The 22,479-nt window shown below is 42.1% G+C and overlaps 1 protein-coding gene across 1 annotated transcript; it reads left to right on the top strand.

The window, feature by feature from the left end:
- Window positions 1–399: 399 nt before the first annotated feature.
- Window positions 400–17,638, top strand: rhpn1 (rhophilin, Rho GTPase binding protein 1). Its single transcript, XM_069680434.1, has 16 exons — window positions 400–423; window positions 614–703; window positions 4,098–4,213; window positions 10,352–10,480; window positions 12,417–12,492; window positions 13,056–13,133; window positions 13,335–13,459; window positions 13,975–14,141; window positions 14,327–14,514; window positions 14,597–14,753; window positions 14,907–15,032; window positions 15,289–15,483; window positions 15,583–15,659; window positions 15,759–15,905; window positions 17,177–17,329; window positions 17,420–17,638. Exons 1-16 carry the CDS (start codon window positions 400–402, stop codon window positions 17,627–17,629), a joined length of 2,058 nt encoding a protein of 685 aa, XP_069536535.1. The 3' UTR covers window positions 17,630–17,638.
- The last annotated feature ends 4,841 nt before the right edge of the window (window positions 17,639–22,479 follow it).

Raw genomic sequence — 22,479 nt, 5'->3', positions numbered from 1 at the left:
CCACACACAAGCCACAGCCCTGACGTTGCCGTAGCAACGGCTCGTGTAGTAGGGGGACGCTTAGAGCAACTTGTAATTGGTCAGCTCCGGCTGTCGTTCGGTCATAATCCTCCAACTGATTTGTTACGTCAACTGTCGATCTTACAGACTGCAACGCAATTGGCTAGCTCTTCCCTGTACGGCCCGCCTCGGTGGATAAGCTCTTGCAGCTGCACACAAGTCAGAAAAAGGCGAGCGGAGGAGGTAGTATCAAAATGCAATAAGTGGAAGCTAGGTTGTTTTGAGGCGTAAAGAAGTTTTTTTTATTACATTTTCTGTTGGAGCTTTGTGTTTACTTGGAACTATACAAAGTTCGGGGAGATGTAGAGACTTTTTGGTCGCTTTTGTCGTTGCTTCACGATGGAGGAACCTGCGACAAGGCAAGTGGTAAAACCGCGACTGATAAACGTTAGCTAACTGAGCGTCCCGTTATTAGCTAACTATCGTTGGTGTGAGAGCTGTTTATTTAATTATATTTAAATGCATTACGTTGTTTTGGATTGCCAGGAATTTGTGTCGCAAAAATGTTTAGACTTTGAAGTAAAAAAGTATTGACATTACCCTCCACAGAGAGTCTGAGATGTCTCTGTCAGACGGTGCCTCGGACGACGACATGCCCTTAACGTTACCCACAGATGGCAGCCACAGCGGGAGCATCCGAAAGGTGAGACACCAAGAAACACACTCTCAGACACGTAAACATTTACGCAAACACTCAATGAAGGGGTAGAGGTCTGGAAACATTTGTGGAGGTCCCCGTATCTCCAATGTGTCTCCTTAAAATCCGTTGTAAGTTACAGACTGTAAACCTAATCCAAGAGCACCTGGTCCTCAAAAATCAAGAGTTGTAAGAGTCTCGCTTCCATAAGATTTTTGTTGCACTATAGTTTAAAAATCGTTTATTAGCACCATGTTGTTCATAAATCCAAAATAAGCCACATTATTAGAAAAAAAGAATTATCTCACTTACCTCAGTTGGTATCTTATTTTGCAGGTATCATCATCAGTGTTTGCCTGAGTCTTGAGATATCAGCCCTTGAGACCACCTGCAACCATAATAATAAGTTGATTGCATAGCACTTTTTGAAGAACAAAGTTACAACATGCTTATCATGCAAGAAAGACACAACGCAAGACGCAACACAAAGCGGAACACAGTGGTGCTGAAAGGAATCTCGATTGGAGATGAGAAGTCAAAACATATCAGCCAAGTGTCTTTCAGGAATCAGTTGCCTGGTTCTGTCGGATAGGTCAGCCTGAAACTTCATCATGAGTCAGATTTTCATGATCGATTTATCTGCCAATTATTTTCAAGTAAAATCTTTCAGTCTGATGTTCTCAGTTGCTCTAACACCCACTCACTTATCAGTCTACTTATTGTTGCAGCCTCAAAACCTACAGACCTCACTGTTTTTCATATGGACTATTTTATCAATAGAAAAGTTCAAGAAAAAACTTGACACTTAAGACTGTATATTATATTAAGAAATAGTATTTGTAAAGACACATAGATTAAATGTTATATGTCATTTAACAATGCTGTAAGGACCACAAATTAACCTTTATATTGAGGTGGCAGTGGAGATTGCACAGGAGAAGATCTCAAAACGTGAGCGAGCTGCTGTTATTATTTTTAGATCCTTACTGGGATCCTTGTGAGCATGTCTCTGGTTTGAATGGGGAAAACGGATGCTTACAGAAACGGTGGCAGAAGGCACCACCTTCTGCTTGTTGTTTGTTCACGTTTGCTGAACAATAAGACTTGTGCCTAGACAAAGTCACGTAAACATCAAAGGTTTTAGACTTTATCTGCACAGATGTCGATCTGCCTCCATCCTCCTGCCCCTCTGACGGTGGAGCAGAGGTGGGAGCTCGGCCAGGAGTCTAATCCACGCAGGCACTCCGAGGATTACTTTGACGTGCGCATGCTAAACAAACAACTTAACTGGGTGAGAGGGAACGAGGAAGATAGAGGGCGAGAGAGTGTGAGAAAAAGAGAAACTGTATACGCTGGGATTGAGAAAGTGATGGAGGGAGCCACAAGGATGAGAAAAGGGAGTGTGCAGCATGTTTATAGTACGGCTGCTCCATCCGTCATGTAACTGTACATGTGTTTACCTTTTAAGTGTGAAACAGTGGTCAGTTGTATAGAAGATTGTCCTGGTGTTGAAGTGAGATTAAAAAGGCCTTTACATCTTCAGACAGATACACAGCACAGTTCTATTTAATATTGTTATCTCTCCACTGCTTTACCAACAGACCGGCCTGTTAGCATCCTCATGGCTCTCCTCTCCTGCACTCTTAGTTTCATCACAACCTGAAACGCTCTTTAACATATCCATCGTTTCTGGCATGCTGTCCTTTATGCCCTGAAGTAAGCCTCTCAGGCAGCTTTCTATCCAGAGTTGGTGTAAGGCCACCAATGAGATCTACTATTGAAATGCTATGAGTACGGATTAAAGGGAGTATCTTCCACGTTGTATGTGTAAGTCCAATCAGTGATGATGGTGACCATCAGTGACCACATGTAGCAGCCCCAGCCTGGGGTTCACTCTGCTTCTTTGTCCGTATAAGATCAGTGTCAGCTAAAACACTGTTGAATGTATCCTTGTACTTTACTAGAGTTGTTCATAATCAGTATGCACCAATCTGGTACCATAATTCTTAAGCCCCTCCAAAAAAGTCAACAGGTTTCCCGTAAATTATCATGTGACGATGACACACAGGAGCAGTGCTAGCAGTGTGATGTTAGTCTAAGCTAGCAGAATGTCTGCATTCTATGAATATGTTTTTTAATCCTGCTGGTATCAGAAGTTCTCTCGGTATCTGCCTGTACCTTAAGTCCAGGTATCAGAACCGGTATCGGGCAGGACAATGTTTGAACACTTAGGGAAGATACTGAACCTCAAATTGCTCCTGAAGGCTTTGCAGTCGTGTCTGTGTGAGTGGAACTAGTTTAAATCCAGATGAGCTTGAACCTTGCACAACAACTCTCACATGGCAGGAGGGCCATCACCTTATGATAATAAGGGGTTAGAAACAGCAGAGGCCTGATGATGTGATATTATAGTGATACTTTAGCCACAGGACAGAATTCTGATTGTAAACTTTTAACGGTCCGCTCAGAATTGCGATAACATTAACTGTAATTTATGACCTTTTTTACCATCAAATTCTGCCCCTGAAAGGAAAACTTTAACACCTGTTAGAATAAGAACGTGAATGGACGCAAACATGTATGAACTACTATTACTGTTTTTTTTTAACATTGCAACTTAACTTTCCAACTTTCTACCAACCCAGCTGATTTCTGCTGACCTCACCAGAAAAACACTCGGCACAATCTGTTGCTTTGATCATTCCACTTTCAAAATGTTGAATCTGTATTTGCAATAATCCTTTACTAATACATTTAATATAGGTTTGATTCTTGGCATCTGTGTATCGATACAGTATTGGCTATTATGATGCTGTATGCATTTTTCCCCCACCCCTGAAGTGAACGAGTGAATGTTGACATGTGACGTAAAGCACTTTGAGTGTAGAGAACTAGAAAGGAACCATTTGTGAAGACATAACTCTTTAAAAATTGGGGGGCGGGGGAAGTCTTACATTTAATACCTAGAGTAGACCAAGCAAGTTCACAGTGTCATCGTACCTGTTAGAGAGTCACGTTTTATCTCTCTAATTAAATTGACCTTATCCTCTGATTGTCTTTTAATCTGTTGTCTGTACGGAGGAGATTTTTTAGTGAGGGAACATTAGTAACCCGGCTTCAGCAACACGCCGGATGCCGGCTGGTGGATTAATTCTTTAATCCTCTGCTGTTAATGCTGTCTGTCTTTGAGATAGTAAAATGGAATTGAAAATACAGTCAGGCCCTCGATATGATCGACATCACTCCATTTTAAATGCGCTTACTTTATATGTATGACACAACACATTAAGAAGATATCACGAGGTGTTTCGCAATCAAGGTTGTCATGTGTATGGATTTCTTTCTAATAATTCATGTATCATTCGCTTCTTTTGTGTTCTCTCTGTCTTTTCCTCTGCAGGGATGTGATCCCTTCGCCCAGACTCAGCGCAGCAAACTGCAGCACCGGCGAGCTCGCATCAACCAGCAGATCAACAAGGAGATGCGCATGAGAGCCGGAGCGGAGAACCTGTTCAGGTGAGGTTCTTGTGTTTTTTTTCTCCACACGTATCTTGAAGATTATGTGGTTCATTAAAATACTTAGCAAGTCAAAGTTCTGATTTAAAATGTTGACATATCCATGCCTTAGTTTAACTGTATTTGCATCTGTTTAGAGACATTTCCTGCTTCAAACATCTAAAAACAATATGCATAACTAAGATTACCTGATTAATTAAGTTCACTTATAACTTATAACACCAACAAGCACCATAGAGACACTGATTTTTGACTTGACTCTGCAGATAATTCAGCTCAGGGTAAAACACTGAACACTGAAGGAATCCAAACCTAAAATCAGGCTGAGCTGTCAAACACCCAGCAGATGCTCACCTTACAGATCCTCCCATCGTCGTGTCTCTGGCAAAGAAGAGCGTTAGAGAAACTCTGATCTTTAACGAGAAACTGCTTCTTTCAGTGTTTTCACTGTTTTTATTCTCTGGGTCTGTTTGTTTTGGAGAGGAGGAGACCTCTGACTTTGTTGCACCTGTATTTCTAGGTGTAGAGATTTGACTGACATGCGAGCGCACTAGGAGTCTTCTTGACTGATTATTTGAATTGCAGACTTTGTCTCCTCTGTCTTGGTTGCTCTTTGTTAGCTTGTTGGCTCTGTCACATTTGCGCTTGTGTCCGGTGATGGGAAAAGGTCAGAGATCAGTGACTGCCCTCCAATCTTTACGCACAGCAGCACCACCCAGTTTCATGGCTCCGTTTGTGTGAACACGCATATTTATTTGTCTTTGTGCTTGGGTGTCCACTCTCATGTATGCTATGTTTCTTCTTCCTATTTTCCTTATTTTTTGTACCTAACAATATTTGAACACAGCATCATTTTACACCAGCGAGGCAAAGTTAGGCAGGCTATGTGTTTTAAAGCTGTCACTCACACAGCAGCACACATGAGTTTTACTTGTGAAGAAATGAGGGAAATAAAAAAAGAAATTGTGGCAGAACATCAAAGTTTTCTCTCTGAGAACATTAGCGTCATCTTTATCCCCTGCAGTTTCTCTTCATCTCTCTTTGCTTTCTCTCTCTCTCTTAACAAGTTCTCAGGCTCTACATGTTAGTTAACCACTGAGAGGTAGATTACACGGGCTGAAAGTTTACGTTTAATATATGTGCATACATTTGGTCTGCACTTTTGTTGTGGTAGCTTTGAGAACATTTGCAACATGAATAGGCCACTGTGTAAAACTCGCTTGCAGTGAACTTGCTGGCGCTCCTTTAACTCATAAAGACTCAACTTGGGAGTAGAAGGAGGAGGCGGAGGAGGAGGAGGCACTTCATTAAAGCAAGGAGCTGCTTTCTTCCTCCTCTGTGGTGTCGTGTCAGAATCTAATTAGATCAAAAGAGAAAACAACAGCGTCTTTAATTAAAGGACAACCAAGGGCGCGCCTCCCTGCTCTCTCAGGTCTTGTTGACTGCAACTGATTAGGTTTCACGTAGTTGGAAGTATGGATTACTTATTATTGTTATTATCATTAAAATTAGTTTGATATTTTACTTTATTCTATAAATTTAAAAGGAAACGTAAAAGAATGCTCCAAAACCAAACAGACCAGATGAGTCAGCTGTCCAATCAGCCTATAGAAAATTGATAAACAACTTTTTGATAGCTGATTTATTCAAGCAAAACAACTAAACTTTTTAACAACTATTTTTAAAAGGGAAGACTTTAAATATACAAATCGTGAGAGCAGCAAATCCTAACGTTAAAGAAGGTGGAACCTGCAAATGTTTGAGATCATCATTTAAAAAATCAACAAAATAATAATCAATCAATCAGTGGTTATCGTGACATACCTTTTTTAATGTAATTATTATGTACTGCTTCTCTTTGGGCTGTAACGGCTGTTCTGTTATCATCAAATGTGCCCAATAAACAAAAGTGCTCGTTTTTGCCACCGCTCAGATTATTATGCAGCTGTGAACAAGCAACTCCTGTAACCTGCAAGGTAAACGTTCTGTTTTCGGCAGTAAATTCTGCTTTTTAGTGCGTTACAGTTTCTAGTTACAAGTCAGTCCCTGTAGCGATAAGTTCTGTAATGTTGTTAGCAGTGGTGGACAAAGTACACAGCTTCGTTACTTGAGTCAAAGTATAGATACTCCTGGTCAAATAGAACTATATAAATCCATTTTTAAACTCACATGCTACAGATTTCAGGAACAATAATAGGACGACAAATTTTTGTAGAACATGATGAAGTTTGTGCGCGGTAAACTGAGCGAACATTGAAAACGATACGAATCATTCCTCATTTCCAAAACCTCAAACATGAGCTGAAGGTATGCGTGATCGATCGGTGGAGATTCGTCATCCCTCTCTGCCGTAGCCGTCATTACCGCCACTAAATGATCGGCCTGATCTGAGTGTCGTTTGCTCTGCGTTCAACCATGGAGATGCGTGAGGTACAAGTACGGCAACACCAACACTTTAAATTACAACTGAGGCTGCCGGTGGCAAAAACAAGAACTTTGAGTGGACGTACATGCATCCTCCCCCAAAGATTACGTTGCAGCCATTACAGCCCTTCTTGCAGCTGTCAGCTTAGCAGTCTACTGGAGCAATTCTAAAACTACTTGCTCTGTTTAGTCATTGAGACCCCGAAATAAATAAAACAAGGACCCAGATTTTAAATTGTGGAATTACCCAATAATCAATCTGTTTCTTGCAATCATCTGTGTGCATCAGTACTTTCAGGCAGATTGGACTAATTCTTTAACAGGTAGTGTTTTATTTCTTCTTTCTCCCCGACTCCACTTTAGACTGGATTCAGGCTGTTATCCTAAAAGGTGATGACTCAGTTCAGGGGAAATAAAACAAGCGCTCCTGCCCTTTCTATTGGGACGATGGGTCACAGAGACAAAGAGGACCCCCACACAGCCCGCCGGCCTGTAATCAGCCGGCTTTGTGTCCGCCTCCCGTCCTGTTCCCATGCAGAGATTCCCAACAGAGCGAGCTCATCCCCCACTTATTTGTCTGGCACCGTCAGACCTTTTTTTTCCTCTTCTGTCCTCCCCCTTTCCGGTCAACTGGAATAGACACACACACTCACACACACACACACACACACACACACACACAAAGGTTCTCCCTTTCATTTTCACTTTACTCACTCTGAAACTTTTGTAGAAATGGGTCGGGTTGTGGGTGCTAGTGGGTGGGAGTTAGAGGGGGTTGGGTGTTTCTCTGTGGGAACTCAGCTGAGCGACAGCTTAATCCTGGTCTTTATGTCAGTTAGAGCAGTATATGAAAAATATCACATTTCAATGACAAAGCTCTATGATACTTCATGTGTAACAGTCAGTGCACACACTCAAAGGAAGAAGTTATTTTTTCCCTTAAATCTGCAGAGTGGTGTGCGTGCAAGTGGCTGTGTGCGTGAAGGGGATATTTGGCAGCCCATTTAAAGCTGACTAATCAGATTGCCCTTGGCTTGATCCCACATATAGGTGTGTGTGTGAGTGTGTTAGTGTGTATTTGTGTGACTGAGGGAGGGAGGGACAGATGAAGAGAGAAGTGAAGGTAGAGTGGTCTAACTGGGCAGCTTAACATTATTTAGAGCTCAAAGGTGAGCTTCATGTTTGAGCCCAGTTTAGTCACATGTTCAACCATCGCGACTTTCAGTTTCTCCAGCAGCCACTGATGGTCATGATAGAAGCAAAGAATAGCAAAAGTTTGATCCAAGTAGTTTTTATTAATTTATCGGATCTGTAGGATTTATCTCCTTTATACATATTAACAACTGAATCCAGTTTTATAACCACCAAAATGTTGGTTCAGTTTTAAACGGGCCTGCAGGGACCGTCAGGGAGTAATTTGGGGACCTATTTTAGCTCTGCAATCAACTTTCTATTATTCTAATGTGTTTTTGAATCACGTTGGTGATGTTTGTTTTATTTTATGAACAAACCGTTTTGCCATTCAAAGGTCAGACCTTTTGGCTGACAATATTTGGAGTGACCACGTAGCCCCTCCCCCACGTGTGCGATCCCACGTGGGAGAGCAGCCGCACTGCACTGTCAGTCCAAAGTTGTAGAAAACATGACTGCTCTAGGATCATTTATTCGGCCTTATATGTACGAGCCAGAATCACCAGGAGGTATCGGAATGGTAAGTTGAAATCTTGACGACGGCTTGACTACAAGCTAGTGCGAGAAGGCAGCCATACGTAGAAACCTGCAGCTGGTCAGAGGCGACCTTTTTAAACAACAGCTACACTTCGGGGCAGTTACAGGTGGAGGGCAGGATGCTGTTGAGCATAAAAGTTACTCTATATGTGTCCTGAAAGTTTTTCCACGGATGATATGTTGTTTATCCATGTTTATGCCAGTTGAGACACAAGTGGCTTAAGGATGAAAATGATGCAAATACAATTCACAGAGAGCTCGACAGGTCTGGCATACTAGGTAATATGACTAGGTTCATATTCATGTTCAGCTCTGAGGACTCTGCTCAGTGAGTGAAATGTCATTTTTTATCTTTGAGCCAAAACTCAGCCAAGACTTCCCTTTGCCCTTCAGAAGTGATGTGTATCTTTACTCCCCTGATCTGCCACCTGCTGATGCATGTAACGACCTTTAATCTTCCTTTTAACCACGTGCGACTGAAAGATAAAAGCATAGAAAATGTATATCTTGCTTGTGCTCAATCTTAAGTACCTTAAGACAAACACAGCTCAGTTGTGTTGAGTTTCACTGAGTCAGCAAAAATGAATCATGGCGTAATTAAGGGGACTTTCCTGAGCCACATATACAAAACATTGTGTTACATCAGGTACAAAGGCAAATCAGTGATGCCTCAGATTTCCAGGAACACTGTGTGCTTTTGACCTCAGACTGCCCCCCCCCCCCCCAGCAGTGTGAGCTGGCTTTACTCAGCACTAAGACCCTCCCCCTGTGATGTGAGGAGGAGCAGGGAGTCTTACGGAGGATGGTGGAGGAGAGGGGGGAGAGATAAAGACAGCCTTTTTTTCCACTGCTTAGCGCCTTCATCCATGAATGCGGCTGAACCAGCGAGTCTCAGTGTGAATGTGTTTTGGTTGCTAAGCTATGTAATGAAGCAGTTATATATTTAGACATTATTTCTTGACTAAGGCTACGACTAAAGATTATTTTCTCATTTAATCCATCGATTATTTTCTGGATTAGTTATTTGGAGTATGAAAAATCTAATTCACAGCTCTGTTTTCTGTTGCTCAATAGAGAGGGATCAGTAGAGCAAGCGACAGGTGTCAAAGGGGAGGCACATAAGGCTTGTAATTTATAAAGATTTTTAATTTCTGTTGTTAGAGAAGAAAGGAAAAACTAGTAGAGTTCAGTCATAATTTATTACATTTATATATAAATATACACATATTTAGTATTTAATTGATGCAGTCGGAGGCTCTAATGTTGGTTTCTGAACCTTCTCTTCTCAGTGCAAGGACGTTTTGAACAAGGATGCACGATATTGCATTTTTGCCGATATTTTCCAACCCTTTTTGCCGATTTCGATACCGATATATAAGGTGCATGTTTTTTTTCCAGCTAATTACAGAGAACATCAAGTCTCCTCTGTAGTGGCATTGATATCATGCCTACTCTTATTGTAGTGGCCCGCTGGCAGCTTCTTGAGTTGGGCGATTCAATTTGAAGTGTTGCATGAAAGAGATTTGGCCCCGCCTCGCGTGGCCGATGCTGAGCACAACCTCGCTGTCCGTTTCGGAAACTTTGATAAACTGCCACACCGCAGACATCTTGCAGCCTTCTTCACGCTTGGTGCACGCAGCGCACGCACACACTCGCGCCGAGTTAATGTCGTAGAATTACGTCAAGCGTTTTTAAGGAATCATTGAGCATTTAGGCAAAAGTAAAACGTTTTAGCAGTGGAAAATATCAGCAGAGAAATGACATAGGCGATACCGATATGTCAGTTTCAAGCCATAATCTGCAGACACCGATAACGTGCCGATAATATCGTGCATCCTGAGTTTTGAACTTGTTTGCATGTTGACTTTAAGTTATGTCAAAATAGCTCTTCCTTCTTCTGTCATGTTGTTTAACTGAATTATAATCCGTTCTGTATTGGTGTTAAATAAGGTGTGTGTAAATATGTGTGTGTTTTCATTTCTGCAGGGCAACGAGCAACAACAAGGTGAAGGAGACGGTGGCTCTGGAGCTCAGCTTCGTCAACTCCAACCTGCAGCTGCTCAAAGAGGAGCTGGAGGAGCTCAACAGCAACATGGAGGTCTACCAGACAGACAGGTAGGCAGCTCTGGCACACACACACACACACGCACACACACACACACACACACACACACACACACACACACACACACACACGCACACACGCACACGGAATCATGCTCCATTTATTATTTGCTCCACAAATTCCAGGCCACTCTCATTAGAGTAATGAGAACTGTAATTGGAGAAAACGAGCGTTCATTTCATGTTTGTATTCAGACTGAGCGAGTACGTGGTTATTAATACATCCGTGTGAGGAGCTAGCTCGTTTGCTGACCTGCAACAATCTGACCTTTAAATGTGATTAAATGATGGCATCACAACGATTTACATGTCTGGTTCTTCAAGGGCTTATTTGGGGTTAAAGACTGATTTTAGGTCAAAATTAGGGTTTCAGTTAGGGTCATGGCAAGGTGATAGGGAACTTTATCAAAGTGTAAAAGTGTATGTTTACAAGTGTAAAAACACAAACGTGTGTATACGTGTGTGTGCGGTTTCTCCCCAGTGCTGTTCAGGTCATGGGATGGATAAATCCCCTGATTAGAGTGTCATTAAGGACCCTGTGGCGTGTGCGTGTGTGCGTTTGTGCGTGCTTGTGTTTGTTGTGAATGGAAGGGGGGGTGATAGTGGGGGGTGGTTGGAGAAGTTAAGAGTTAATTCCTGGCTTTGGCTTTGCTCATTAGCAGGATGAAGCACTGAGCAGTGATCCTGCTGGGTTTGAAGGGAAGCCCATAGCTGTGCACTTTTGACCGTGTGTGTTTACATGTTTTGTTTGCCTACTAGTGTAATCTCTGAAAAGCTAAACTCACACGTCACACATACAAACTGTACAGGGTTCCTTTGCTTTCCTTTGATTCATTTCTACGAATGAATTGATCATTTCGAGTGTTTTCATGGTGTTTAGCGCAGGCAGCCAGCACGGCCATAATGTTTGACTCCTGTGTGAGAGAGCGCAGGTGTCACAGCTCATTAAGGCTCCTTACCCAAAGACACCTCACAAACCTAAAGAGCCTTTCTCAGACGGGACCCTCCCCACTCGCGGAGTGAACTCCGTTTGACGTCACTCTCACAGCCGAGCGGAGCACCCTTCGTTAAGGGGAAGGGATTAAATACAGCGCCGAGCTTTGAGACTCCCCTCACTGCGGCGGAGACAGGAAGTTTGTGTTACCATGGTTTCATGTCACACAAATAACAAAAGCTATGTAAATACCAGTGAGGCAGAGTCGTTAAAATCACTGCACATCACGAGGAAAATAAACTTCCTCTGTGGCTTTTCTTATCTGTAAATATATTTTTCAAACTCATGTTAATGACCTGCTGAGTTTTTACAACCGTCCCTAATATTATAATTAATATCAACACGTTTCACTTGTGTCGTTTCTAGACAAGAAAACAGTTTATTAGATCCTGAATATAACGTTAACTTTAAGACGCTGACATCAGGTTATTATTTCATGTTTCCTAATTAAAGCAGTTCCTGTCGGGTAATAACACGGAACTTTAATTCACGTCTCATCTCATGATAACATAACACAGCGTTGCACCTGGTCAGTAAGTCAGCATCGGTGCAGACTCGCTGGCGGAGGGTTTAACGACCCACTCCACACTCCGAGGTTTTGGACGGCACTCACCGTGGCGGAGCCTCCACACGAGCGTGCAAACAAAGTGGAAGTGCATAAGGAGAGGGTGTAGGGAGTGGTTTGAGAAAGGCCCTAGTAGTTAAGTTAGTAAATGAGCATACTGCAGAAAGAATGATATGAACACTGGACGCTTGGATGCATAAAAATGAAAGATACATGTTAACAGTATTTTACATAATAAGCACCTACATATTTTTACTCTGATGTCAAATATAATCTGAAAAATCTTCCTTGAAGTCTGTGAATGTGGAACATAGGACATTTTGAAAAGGAAAAAGTGTCCGTACCCTGACTGTGTTTTACCTTCACAGTGAGGCTGTCAACGTCCCCATGATCCCACTCGGATTAAAAGAAACCAAAGAGGTCGACTTCACAGTTTCTGTCCAGGTAAAGAGCGCATACATCTACTTTTATTAAGTGGAACTTTATATCTTATTTATCACATTTCACACTGTCTGGGTAAAACAGAAAATATTGTATTAAAAAGTATAACTAAACTGGAAACGACATCAATCGGCCTGCTTTAGTTATTGTGAATTTAGAAATGTAAAAATGATTGCTCATATCTTTCTGTGTGTAAAAATCAACAAGAAGTTACATTTCATCACAAATTGGCCTTTAAACATAACATCAACAAATCAAAGTTATTAAGGTTTGATAACATGAATTACGAAATGCTGAAGTTTAAACTATTGTGAAACCTCTGCAGGAGGTGGAGCTGACATGATTTGTAGTGATTAGAAACAAGGATTTCTATCCTGAAAGTTCGTCTAAGACGGTCCGACCACACAAGATATTCTTTCTTTCCTCATTGTTACCCTGTATCCAGTGTACAGAGGGGCACTAAGAGCTCAGTGAGACCGTCTGCAGTTTGTTTAAATATTAGAGAATCCCTCAACCGTGAAGCACATTTGTCTTCATGTCTGTCCGACGTCTGTCTGCCCTCACAGGACTTCATCTGTGAGCACTACGGAGAGGACAGCTCCCTCTACGACAAGGAGATCAAAGAGCTTATGGAGCTCAGACAGGTTAATAAATCCACTCATGTAACTTCATGCAAAACGTGATCTAGTTAAGTATTAGATCTGTTTTTCATTAAACGGTTTGTAGACAATAAGAGTGTACTTCCTGTCAGAGATGAAAACAAGGAATTTATTTAAAAATGAACTCACCTCGAGGTTATTGATGACAATAGATATATATTTATTTCTTGTTGCTGTTTGTGTCAGGCCATGCGTACGCCCAGTCGTAACCAGGCCGGCCTGGAGCTGCTGATGGAGTACTACAACCAGATGTACTACCTGGACCAGCGCTTCTTCCCTCTACACAGGAACCTGGGCGTGCACTTCCACTGGTACGACAACAGCCCTTTTTAATGTAAAAGCCTGGAGGTCTTTGATTTTGGCATTTTTGTTCATCAATAGATTGAAATGATCTAAAGGCTCACCTGCCTGTCCGCCCACATACCTCCTCAAACTGCACGCACTTTGCCTCTGTGCTCATGCACGAGTGGAGTTTTCTACAAGCTTTTCCGGTTGTGTCCTTTCAGAATCAAACCTACTCTTGCTGGTTTCTCCAAAGTTGCGTTAACATTTTACTTTGACTTTTCTCTATATGTTTAAGTCTTAAAAAAAGGGAGACTTTGTGCGTCTTGTGAAAAAGTGTAATGTATGGGTATAAACACTCTTTAACAGCCTTAGATGCCATGTTTTTACTTTCATATCTGGTGTGATAATGGAAAATATGTAACTTTAAATATAATGTGCCCACGGCCTGCATACTAAAAGTTAAAGAGTGCTCGATGGCACAGGTAATGCATCCTGTTCGGGTGTGATTAAGTCATTTTATGCCCTCTGTTCTGTCTCTCAGGTACGACTCCCTGACAGGCGTCCCGTCGTGTCAGCGTACGTTGGCCTTTGAGAAAGGAAGCGTGTTGTTCAACATCGGTGCTCTGTACACACAGATTGGAGCACGGCAGGACCGCTCTGCAACAGCGGGCATAGACAAAGCTATCGATGCCTTCCAGAGAGCTGCAGGTACTCAAACAGCACATCTTCACCTGAATGATCCACCAGTATTATTCTCTGTTTTGAAAGACTCCACAATCAGGATGTGCATCCCAAAAACTAAGCATTTCTTTGCACCGAAACAGCTGATGATGCTGCAAATACATTTCTTTTAAAAAACTTCCCTAACATTGTTTTGTTGTGTGTGTTTTTAGGGGCATTTAATTACCTTAAAGAGAATTTCTCCAACGCTCCCAGTCTGGACATGAGCAGTCCGTCGCTCTGCATGCTGGTGCGGCTGATGGTCGCTCAGGTGCAGGAGTGTGTGTTTGAGCGGGTCACACTCACCACACAGGACACACACTTCACTTCCCAACTCCGCCTGGCACAGGAGGCTGCACGGGTGAGTGAACACGTCTCCGATTGTGTCGTGTTGTTGTTAACGACATCCTGTGACTCTCACACTGTATGTTCTTGTCCTGTAGGTGTCAGACGTCTACCTGTTAGTGCAGCAGACCATGACGCAGCCTCTGATGAAGGACTACGTGCCATTTTCTTGGGCGTCCATGGTTCAGGTCAAATCTGAACACTTCCGCGCCCTCTCGCATTACTACGCTGCTGTAGCACTCTGCGACCACACATGTAAGTCACTATCAGCTGTTCATTTTATAATATATCGTGTTAATGTGCAGCTAAAAAAACCTACACCACAAACCTACATTAAGTTTAAAAGATGAGGGACAAGCACTGTGTGCTGTATCCTCAGATGTTAACTTGGTGTGTCTTGTTCTGTAGTGTCTGCTGAGGAGGAGGAGGGCGATGAAGAAGCAGAGAAGGCTTTCCTTCAGTTCTACGTCAACGTTCCCGCAGAACCAACCCTCATCCATGTTTTACAAGACCCTGAAAAAAGAAGAAAGCTCGGTGAGTTCATGTACAGTAAAAGTCACAGGTTTACATTTAACCCAGATACACGGCAGTGGAGGCCTTCTGGCATTACAAAGGAAATTCACATTACATTTCTACTAGGCCTGCACGCTGGGAGAAAACTCATATTCCAATAAGGGTGAAATTGCAATGTTTGTGCAGCTCCAAAAGTTTCCCACTTTTTGCAAGTCAAAGTCTTTTTTTTTATGCTATTCTTGGTTTTATTCTCACATTTTTACCGACCTGTTTGCAGGTAAAGCTCACCTGCGGCGTGCAGTCATCAGACATGAGGAGGCCATGCGTGTCCACAGTCTGTGTAAGATCCTGAGGAAGATGGACATCCTGCAGGACGTGCTGTCTCTCACACACAAACGCTCTTTGGACAAGTACTCCGAGCTGGACAGAGAGGACGACTTTGACGAAACCGCAGAGGCTCCAGAGATACAATGTAAGCACAGTGTGTGTTTAAATACATAATGATAAGGTAAATACAGATGAATATGTGGTTCACTTAGAGTAATTTGTTTCTGATGTCTTCTGTTGACAGCTCAAACACACCAGAAACCAGACATCACTCCACCCAACTTCTCTACAGTGCAAGTGACTGACATCTTCCAAAGACTGGTGAGACATATTCATTATGACAACATGACTCAGTTCAGCAACAGAAACTGCAGCACCTTCTGGTACTTGAGTAGAAGATAACTTGTGTCTGTGCTGCAGGGGCCTCTGTCCGTGTTCTGTGCGCGGGCTCGCTGGGGTCCGGTGCGTGTGATCTGCCTGCAGAGGGGAGAGGGAGGACTGGGTCTCACGCTCAGAGGAGACTCCCCCGTCCTGGTGGCTGGAGTGGTGCCTGGAGGCTGTGCAGCGGTGAGAAAAACTCCCCTGAGCTTCAAGTGCATCAGTTTCAGCAGTGCTGCTAGTGTCCTACATATTCTGTAAAACTATCAAGTGGTTAGAAGAAATTATAAGGTTTAGATTCTTTTACCAGTTACTTTAATTATTCAATGGTTGAAGTTTCCACGTGAGTGTTTTGCGTTAGAAGGAAATAAAATGTTTTCTTTGGGCCCGATCAGACAGAACGCGTTTTAGCAGCTGCGGCGGCTTTTTTGTTGTTGTTTTCAATGAGAAGCTTTTTGCGCTGCTTTTCGTCTGTGCGCCTCATGTTTTTGAGGATCTGCCCCGATCGCCTCGAGTTGATAAAACTTCAACTCCAAGCAGAAAAGCGTGCGACGTCATGGGCGTTTTTTCTTATTGTCCAATCGGATGAATGTAGAGGTGGGCCTTCTGTCAGTTTACAAAATAACTGTTAGGTTAATGACAGATAAAGATTCGGTGATTGTCTTAACAACAGTAGAAGAAAACCGTAGGCTTCAAAAGACAAGGCAGTGTGGTGCACCTCGCGTTTTACAGCCTGCAAAGCGTCTTCTGTCAGATTGGGGCCTTGATTGCTATAAACACCTTGCAAAGAGTTGTTGCAAGACCAAAAATACATGATGAAAACTAATGTCAAGAGTGTAATTTTGCCACCAACTTTCTGCTCCCTTCTGATGTTGCAGAGTTTTTGTGTTGTAGGAGAAAACAGCAGCTGTTCTGTTGAAAAACCAAATGTATGTAAGCCAGATTGGGAACAAAGAGAGCCAGCCTATAAAGAAAAGCCAAATGCAACATCTGCAGCCGGAAGGATCTTTTGAAACAAAAAAATACTGTGAATTTGAGGGCTCATATGATCATATCCAGCTTTTGAAGCACAACTGCGCCCCCTCGAACCTAGTTGATGAGCCTAAACTGCAACAGCTCAGAGGTGTGAAATTAACAGGCATAAATGTCCTTTAGTCGTTATATAGCACTAAAATCGGGATAAATTAAGTAACTTTCAAAGAAAGAAAAACACAAACCTAGGTACTCATAGCTCAGTCTGCAATGTTGTTCCACCAAAATCTCAGAAGGGGAAATTCCTTCACCACAACAGCATGAGACACCAATCATCAACTTGACATTATAGTGGTTGGCCTGCATGTGTGGATGACTGCCCGTAGATTGTACAATGAAATCTGCTCTAAACCATAACTGAAAAAGAAGCTCACTTTATTTTGGAGAACAAATGATTTCACGTCTCTCCTGTATGTGTGCCTTTGAAGGAGGCCGGACTGAGGGAGGGAGACTACATCGTCGCCGTGGACGGAGAGGACTGTAAATGGGCCAAACACGGCGAGGTGGTCCACATGCTGAAGAGCTGCAGCGACAGAGGAGTAGAGCTCAGTGTGATCACATTACACTCACATGATACACAGGTAAGTCAGTGATACTGTATGTGTTTGGCTGCTGTTTCAGTGCATCTGTTCTCAGCTATATATAAAGGCTTTACCTGTGTGTGTCAGCAGGTGGACAGGAGAACCATCATGCTGTCCAACAGCAGCGACAAAGAGAACACACGGCAGCGCCTGCTGGGTGCAGCTAAGGGCCAGAGCTCCGCCTCTTTGCTGAACTGGAACAGGAAGAAGAAGAGGGAAGGCAGCGGGCTCACCAAGAGACTAGGAAGCACTTTCAGTTTGTCGTTCGGAAGCCTCAGAGACACTGAGGCCATGTACTGAGACCGGACTGCAGAGGAACCACTCAGGGAATCGCAGCAGTGGAGCACGAGGTACGACAAGGACTGCTTTCAGACTGACAGAAGTGCTGCACAAAGACACATCAGCAGGGGGCGCTGCTGCAGAGAGCGCTGAGAGAAAAGCACAAGATTAGTCCAGTTCAAATGTTTTAGCTGGCCTCTTATTCTTGCTACAGCCCAAACCAATAAAAATGGCAACTACACCTATCAGAGAGAACACTATGTAATGCAGCTATGTGATATTTTGTTTCTTACACAAGGAGAGGGAGGAGCTTAATGTCGCTGCCATGATCATTTTAAAAAATCCAGCCTGAAAGGAGCAGCTGAACCGCACTGCCTTGGAGTCTAAAGCCGTGTTGACACAAGAAACATTGAGACACGAGTTGGCATAAAGGGATGCACATTTACGTGGCGTGGTGCAAACTGAGGCTCGGACACGTTGGCAAGAGATGAAAATGTTTCTTACTGTACCAGCATCTGGTTCAAAAGTACTTTTACTGCCTATGCCAACAGACAGGGTTTCTCTGCCCTCGCGTTCTGTCAGTTCATTTTGTGGTTTCATCACTGTGGGATGAAGTTTAGAGCCCGACATGTTGCTTCTGCTTTGCTCCGTGCACAATGTGGCAGCTAACAAAAATGTGCACTGTTTCAACAGATACAAGTCAGACGACGGTTCTCGACTGGTGACACCATTATTGACTTTTATTACACAGGCCTTGAGTCAGCAGTAAGAACCACAAAAGGTTTTAGTTGGCTAACAGCTAAACTAAACAGTTGGTACATTGGCTGAACCAGTGTTAAAACTAGGGATGGGCAGTTCAAGCAAAAATACTATTCGATATTCACTGGGAACTATTCGACTAGTAATCAAAGATCGCCGACCCCGTGCCCACTGACATAAAGAGAGAGACCGTTTACTTTCTGGCAACTATTTGTTTTGGCCTTTATTGACAGAGAGGACAGTGGTGTCAGAAATAGGGGAAGACAGAGTGGGCTTGACACGCGGCAGAGGGCCGAGGGTGGAAGTTGAGCCCGGGGACGCCGCATCAAGGACTGTAGCCTCTGTAACATGGCCGCCGATTTAACCGCAGAGCTAAACGGGAACCAGACAACTTTATTGTTTCATTTTCATGTCAAAGCACAAAAACTCCTGTGCATCTTCCCTGTATTATACACAGACATGGATCACTTCTCTTACAGTCATACTGCACATAGTTGTTGTAGAGTCAAGCTAGTTTTACATTTCAGAGTTGTAACACAGTACTACCGTCTGGCGGTAGTATCGTATTACAACCAGGCGCCGGTAAAAACAATGGAAAAAATATATATATTTTAAGATGAGAGAATTATAATAATAATAATAATAATAATATTATTGGAAATTCATGACCCATCCCTAGTTAAAACCAGACCTGGTTCTTCATATCGATAAAGCTCCAGCACCACCCTTTATATTTGCTACACATCTATCTTCAGTTGGACTTCTCTGAAACAGGAAGCAGCGGACACTTAAAGACACTTATCTTTTTGGAGCAAACAACTAAAATTAACCAACATAACTGCTGAGCAGGGAATCTGATCATTCCCCAGAGCAAACTAAATCCAGTGTTTTTGGAGATTACTTTGATCGGGAAGAGAGATTATCTAAAACAAACCTGCCTTGTGTTGTGTGACACGTTAGGTTATTGGGAAAGTAACACCTAAACCTAAACCCACTTCTTCAGTCTTTATTTAATGTGTCAGTTTGTTCATAGGGTGTAAAATCCTACTCGTCATGACTCAACAGTATATAATGCAGCTGACAAACTTTGACTATACTTACCACTACATATTTCCTGTGTCTTATATTATCCTCAAGTGGTCTCTGAGGTTACAGTAAACTGTCACCTGTTAAACCACTGAAGTGCTCCACAGACCATCTGAAGCTTTCTGACAGATTCGATCAGCTCATCCACCGATACTTTACTAACAGGCGTCACGTTAGATTCATGGTCAGATCAGTGTTGTGAAGAGATGTTGGAGTTTATTTTTGTCACTGTAGAAGATTAAAAGCACTTCAGAGGTTTGGATCAGATATTTGTAGTTTTTGTATTTTAATGCACTGTGAATACTGAACAGGACAAATCTCTTGTTGATAATGTAGTTGTGACTTCATGTTTTAATACTTTGAGAGGTTGTGTGTTTTGTGATGTCATATATCTAAAGTGTTTCTGAGACACAAACAGTTGTTGAAGTCCAGCCACTGTACTGTTTGTTACAGTCAGCCAATATCAGGAACAATAGACGAGGATGTTAGTGGAGAAATGTTTCCTTAAATTAAATGTTTAATTAACATTGTTTGAGCTTTTTGTAAGGTTTTGATACAAGTAGAACATTTGACAGAATTGAAGCACATTATTGTTTGGTCCAGCTAAAAATGTATTCTGTGTTTTTTCTGTATGTTTGTGCCATGTTGGTCCATTATTATTATTATTATCAGAGTACGGAAAGCCAGAGGGGACAAACACAGTGACTTGTCGTGTTTTGACCACATTATTACAAAGGCGTGTTAGGGTCATTATCGGTTAAAAACAAAGTAAAATATTTTAATTTTTCACACATTTTTATTACAAATTTATGACTTTCCCCAAATGTGTCCTCTGGGGATCAATAAATGATGATCTCTTATTCTTGGACAATATTTGAACACCTCAGAAGTTATCGACTAATTATTGATTCTTATAGATTTGTATGTTTTTCTCACAAAATGATGATTCCAGATTTTTTTCTTGTTTTTTCTATTCTTTTTTCTTCTAAATTAAAACTTGACTCTCAGAAAGTTTTTTTCTGAGTAAGTTTTGACTGTATTCAGTTTCTTTCTGACATTTGTGAGATTTTCTCACACATACGGCTTCATGATCTCAGAATATTTTATTTACCCAACTTGTAAATTTGTGATTTTTCTACACAAATGTATAATTTTATAAATTCTGTAAATATTCTTGATTTTTACGTTTTTCCAAATTGATTACGTCATAATCCCACAGAACATTGGTACTTCCCTCTTCCCCTAAATTGTTCTTTTTTTCTCGTTAGTTTAAAACTTTAATCTCAAAAGTGTCATCAGAACATCCCCCGCCTTCAGCCGCTCCATTTGTGTGTTTCTCCTTGAATGGCTCTTCTGCGCTGTGGTTCAGTATTTCTATGATATGTTTTGTTCTGTTTCCTGTTTCATGGAAAACATTTTTAATAAGAGTGTTGACAGTTTATGCCAAGGCTGCAGAAGAGGAAACAAGTGGACTGTGTTCAGATCACAAAGTCACTTTCCTATTGTCTGGGAGATACTGTTAACATCTCTCTGTAGCTCTATGTGCTCGGTATGTTTGTAAGGAAATGTTTGTAAAGACTGAGGAAATATTTGTGTTTATGACTGAATATCTGACCATCCCTTAATGGCTGCGTTTGGGGGTTTTGCACAGTTTTTTTCATGTGTAAATACAATAAATGTGAATAATGAGCTGATGTCAGCTGCATCTGCTAAATACATGTTACTGTTTACCATTTGTATTTTAGGCATTCATAAAAGCAACAAGTCCTATTTTCTAATGTTTAAGCTCTCAACTGCCAAACTGCATTTATGAAAACAAGTCAGAGAACTGCAGAAAATGTCATCAGTGTTTATTAGAGATGTCTAAATTGATTTGACCACTAGGGGGCAATATAACACCAATACACAGGAGCTGTCGTCAATCAAATTACCTGAGATTTGAATCTAGAATAACAGTTTCTTGTAGAACATATGCTATGAAACTGCTGAGGTGTTCATACCTTAGAGAGGAGCTGTTGATGGTGTTGTTTGATGTAGCAAACAAATTAAAGAATGCTGCTGCTTTCCGTTGACATCCTCTCGACAACTGCCGTTTCTCCCGTTCACGCTGACAAACCACCTTCTCCTCCTACTGGTGCTGAAATAAACTCAAATTGTTTAAGTACAGAAGTAAAGACAAACCTTTAAAACGAGAAAGCTGCGACAAAAAGCTGTGTGACTGAACTCTCATCCAGTGGTTAGAGCACGACTCTGGTGTCGTGATACTTCTATACTCTGGTTGAATGTATGCATACCTGCAGGGTGACGTCCTCATGTCCTAAAGAGTCAGAATAAAGTCCAGAGGAGAGCTGAATTCACCACAGGGTCCTAACGGTGTATACAGGTACATCACATGACAGTTCTAAAGCACCCATGTGAAATATTTGCAGATATATATCAGCCATGAGGTTGTCGCTTCCACACAGAATCAGAAATGGAGGAAAATAATCATCAACAACTGGAATTAACTTATAGGATAGTAACTAATTAATAACTAATGCATCACAGACAATGCTTGCACCAAAGTCCCACATGACGAAATATCTATTTTGACTGCCAGTATCACAGTAGATCACGTGATCCATTCATAAAGTTTAGTGTCAAAACGACACCTGTCCTGTGGAGCCTATTTGTGGATATAATCAGTGATGTTTATACATCACGAGACACACGTCCCTTTAGGCTCCGTGTCCACACAGCACCTTTTTTCAATTGTTCCCAGAGGACGGAGCGTATACGGCCACCAAACATGGAGGAGCAACTTGTTTTGTCCGTTTCTGTCTACCTGGAGCTGTACACATGGCAAACTAACAGCATCACAATAGAGACCGAAAAGCCCGTTTGTGGGAGCAGATCGGTCGGACACTAAATGTTGCTGGTGAAGTGTTGTGCTTTTATCGCCTCACGTGTTGTAAGCTTGTTGTTAGCTCTGTAGAAAGTTAAACTTGTTATTGAAACAAAACCTGCGTGCAGCGGAAAAGAGGAAA

Source organism: Semicossyphus pulcher, unplaced genomic scaffold (genome assembly GCF_022749685.1).
Source record: "Semicossyphus pulcher isolate SPU_LCO1_2020_fin unplaced genomic scaffold, fSemPul1.0.p SCAF_4, whole genome shotgun sequence".
In the NCBI taxonomy this organism is placed as follows: Eukaryota; Metazoa; Chordata; class Actinopteri; order Labriformes; family Labridae; genus Semicossyphus; species Semicossyphus pulcher.
Note: the sequence above shows the minus strand (reverse complement) of the source record. Positions and strands in the feature narration are given on the sequence as shown.